The sequence below is a fragment of the Phalaenopsis equestris genome, unplaced genomic scaffold, assembly GCF_001263595.1.
Source record: "Phalaenopsis equestris unplaced genomic scaffold, ASM126359v1 Scaffold202361, whole genome shotgun sequence".
Classification (NCBI taxonomy): domain Eukaryota; kingdom Viridiplantae; phylum Streptophyta; class Magnoliopsida; order Asparagales; family Orchidaceae; genus Phalaenopsis; species Phalaenopsis equestris.
The window spans coordinates 1-3,446 of record NW_018222070.1 but is presented as its reverse complement, the minus strand read 5'-3'; the positions used below and the strand labels follow the sequence as shown (position 1 = coordinate 3,446).

Genomic DNA, 3,446 nt, shown 5'->3' with positions numbered 1-3,446 from the left:
GAGCCGAACATCAGCCGAGCCCGGGGGCTCCATCTTGTTCGGCTAATTTACACCCCTAACTATCTCATATTTTTTTTTTAAGAAAATCATATAAAATAATACCATTGCAATTCTGCGATGACAATCATCCGAATTGTTCACTCAAATTTATGGTAGTTTCTCACAAAATTATCAATCTGTCAAGTCTAGAAACATGTGATTTTTTTCTGCGATGGTAAAGAACTTGAATATAAAGCGAAATTTTAAATAAAAAACGTAAATCAAGAATAGTAATAAAGCCAACCTGTCAGACAGAGCTGCTTTACAGCATGCTGGATGCCATTTACTGTGGCGCTGATTTGCAATGGCAGCTAGCGCCGCGGATTTTAGCCAAAAAGATCCCAACGGAAAGACTACGTATATCCACCAGACCATCATTTTCAACCAATTTCTTCTCTTTTTTTTTTTTAAACGAAAAATTCATCCAGCACAAATATGCAGAAATCAAGCATGGCGCATATTCGCAACCGCCGGAAAGTTCGCCGGCGTTCTTGTCTGATGTCGGAGACTATCCTACGGAGGTCCCATTCTCCGATGGCGAACCTTTCCCGTCGCCTTCAGCACCCGATGGCTCCACATTCCTGCGTTTATATCTAAAGAAAACCTAATTTCAACAAGAAACTGAGATCTATTTATTAATCAAATGATCGAACGACATTCTACCTTTGCGATTCGCCGGTCTCGAGAATCCACCGAAACTCGACAAATCTAATGAGTCGCAGATCGATGTGAGAATGTGCAAAGATGCAAGTAAACAGATACAAAGGCGCGATCACGAATTACCTTCGGCAGAGGGTTCGCGGGAGAATATGTATAGAATCGTGAAGCAGAGGAGGATGAGGATGGGGACGAGGTGGATGGATCTCCCGGATTTCGAAAGCGGACGGATCGGCTTCTCCATCTTGGTATCTTCCGCGGAAATGGATGCCGGCGAATCTGACGCGGGAGAGGATCCAGCCTTCCGCTTCTCTTCTGTTTTGAGGATCCTTGCATCGCCATGGATTTCGAGTTTGGAGCTCGGCGATCCCAGTGATTGCCTCTGCATTTCTCAAGCCGAGGGGAGGAAGAGTGATGGAGATGGAGAGCGGAGCCTGACAGCTGTGATTTCTCGGCCCCGAGTGAGACGAAGCGTCATACAAAGGACAATTTCTTTTTTTTTAATTTTTATTTGTTAATTTTAGCATGAAATATTCTGGTGATTAATAGAATTTGTATTTGGGTGAGCTGAATTGGCAGCTGATGAGCTGTTAATCATTTATTGACATTTTGACGTTCGATAATATTTTAAGAACGGCAAGATACTCCTAATAAAAACATAATATATATAGCTTACGTAAATTATTGTGTAATTATAAATTTAAAAATATATGTATTCAATTTTAAATAAATTAATATTAAGGTTATGTATTGTTGCAGTTAGTTAAATATTGTTATATTTTATTCAATTTCAGTTCTTCTAAATATTTGATTTTCTCGATGTGAACTACAAATAGGGGTGCAAACGAGCTGAGCACGACCTGTCTCAGCTCGTGTTTGGCTCGTTTATATTTCAAGCTAAAAAAGTGTATTCATTTTTGGCTCATTTCTTTAGCGAGTCGAACTCGAGCTATTCACGAACAAAAAGTCGTTTTGACAACCCTAATCACGTAGCCATAAGATGTTAAGAAATGAGAAAAGATTTAAAAATTATTGTTTATATTAAAACATCATGTCAATCTAATTTAATAATTTTTATTCAATTTTCTTTATTAATACTTTTAATTGATTATAAATCTTTGTAGACTTGTAGTTAATTAATTTTTTTAAAAATACTACTCATTAATATATATACTTGATGAGTAGTATTTCAAGTCAAAACGAGCCGGACACGAACACACAAATCTTTGTTCATATTCGACTCGTTAACTTAGCGAACGAGCGGAACAGGAGCTTCTTAACGAGCCGAACACGAGCTGTTAGCGAACAACGAGCAGTTTTGACAGCCCTAACTACAAAACAAAGTAATTTAACCTTATCGCAAAATTTAGTTTTATATTACAGAATATATGTTCCAAGAATATGTAACAGCTTAATACTGGCAAAAAATTTAATAAAAAAAATTGATTATGAGTGGTTGGGTTTTTTTTTTTTTTGTGATTTATTTTGTATGCTTTAATGCTGAATAGGTCTGTGGAAGTATAAAGCGACTAATGGGGATGGTTCAAAAGGGAAAATCAAGCTTCAGCTGAAAGTTATAAGGAGAATGCGTGGGAGATGCATTGAAAATAATAATGTTGGTCCCGCATTAGTGAGCTCATACAATTGGGGGGAAACACATGTAAGAGGAACTAGGAAGAGGGTAATGGCCCCCCCTTGTTTTAGAGAGGTAGCACTATTACCCATTCACTGATAAGAATATTTAAATTACAAACTATACAATACAAAGCCTGTCCAAACTGTCTTATCGAAAAGGTCGGTGATGTGGGAGTCATGGGGCACATAAATGGACACAGGCATGTGCCCGACCTTTCATGTATATTTTCACTTTGGTGATTAGATGATCTTGACGAACTTTTGCTAAAAGATCGATAGGTCACCTCAACAGATCAGTCTGGCAGGTGATACTTGACTCATAACACTTTGACTAGCAAGGTCTGCAATTACCTTGGTAAGCCAGCTCGACAACTGATGGGTGTTAGCTGTCACTTCAGCATCCAGTATAAGAGTTGTGTTATGAAAAAGTTGGGCTCTTTCTAGGCCCATGGGGTTTGCTAGAGTATGCATTGGCTCAAAAATAGGTCACTTATTTGTTTATTGATAAGGATGCAAGATGACTATAATTGCCTTGTAGCGTCACCAAAAAGTTTTAATTTAATCACATGGAAATCTCACCAGAGGACTTTAAAAGTGGTGAAGATCATCAAATTAAACTTCGAAGAACTTGAATATAGGTATAATTAATTTTATTATGTTATAAATCAAATACTGTTACATGGAATTTACTTATGTAGTAAAAGTTGATGACTAAAGGTGGGAATGAATGACTAAAGCTTATAAAGAAGGCCTTAGGCCTATTGAAATCCATCAAATATATCAATGAAATATGTGATATACCATAACATTAAGGAAATATGAAACACTTATAAAAATGGAAATGATATATATATAATATTATAAACTTTCACCCTACTTAATGTAAAAAGAAGATGGTCCCTATTGCATCATATGTATATATTTTTTTATAAAGTGGAAGGGGATAAACAAATCTATCATAAAAGGCAGGCTGAATTTAAGTATTTATATGGTGTGCCCAAACAAAGGTAGATATACACACTTACATCTTAAATAAGACTTATCTTCCTCGATTTTGATCATTTCATTTATGATTTTTCAAGGAGGCCGACCATGATAATAAGGAATGTAGATCA

General features: G+C 36.5%; 1 protein-coding gene across 2 annotated transcripts; it reads right to left on the bottom strand.

Annotated features, from left to right (window-relative positions):
- Positions 1-114: 114 nt before the first annotated feature.
- Positions 115-1,258, bottom strand: LOC110036087. 2 transcript variants are annotated; one of them, XM_020740441.1, is made up of 3 exons: positions 823-1,258; positions 703-747; positions 115-632 (listed from the first exon to the last, which is right to left on the bottom strand). In XM_020740441.1, exons 1-3 carry the CDS (start codon positions 1,082-1,084, stop codon positions 553-555), a joined length of 387 nt encoding a protein of 128 aa, XP_020596100.1. In that variant the 5' UTR covers positions 1,085-1,258; the 3' UTR covers positions 115-552. The 2 variants fall into 2 exon arrangements, with proteins under 2 accessions (XP_020596100.1, XP_020596101.1); XM_020740442.1 differs by having other exon boundaries at positions 115-620.
- Between the last annotated feature and the right edge of the window lie 2,188 nt (positions 1,259-3,446).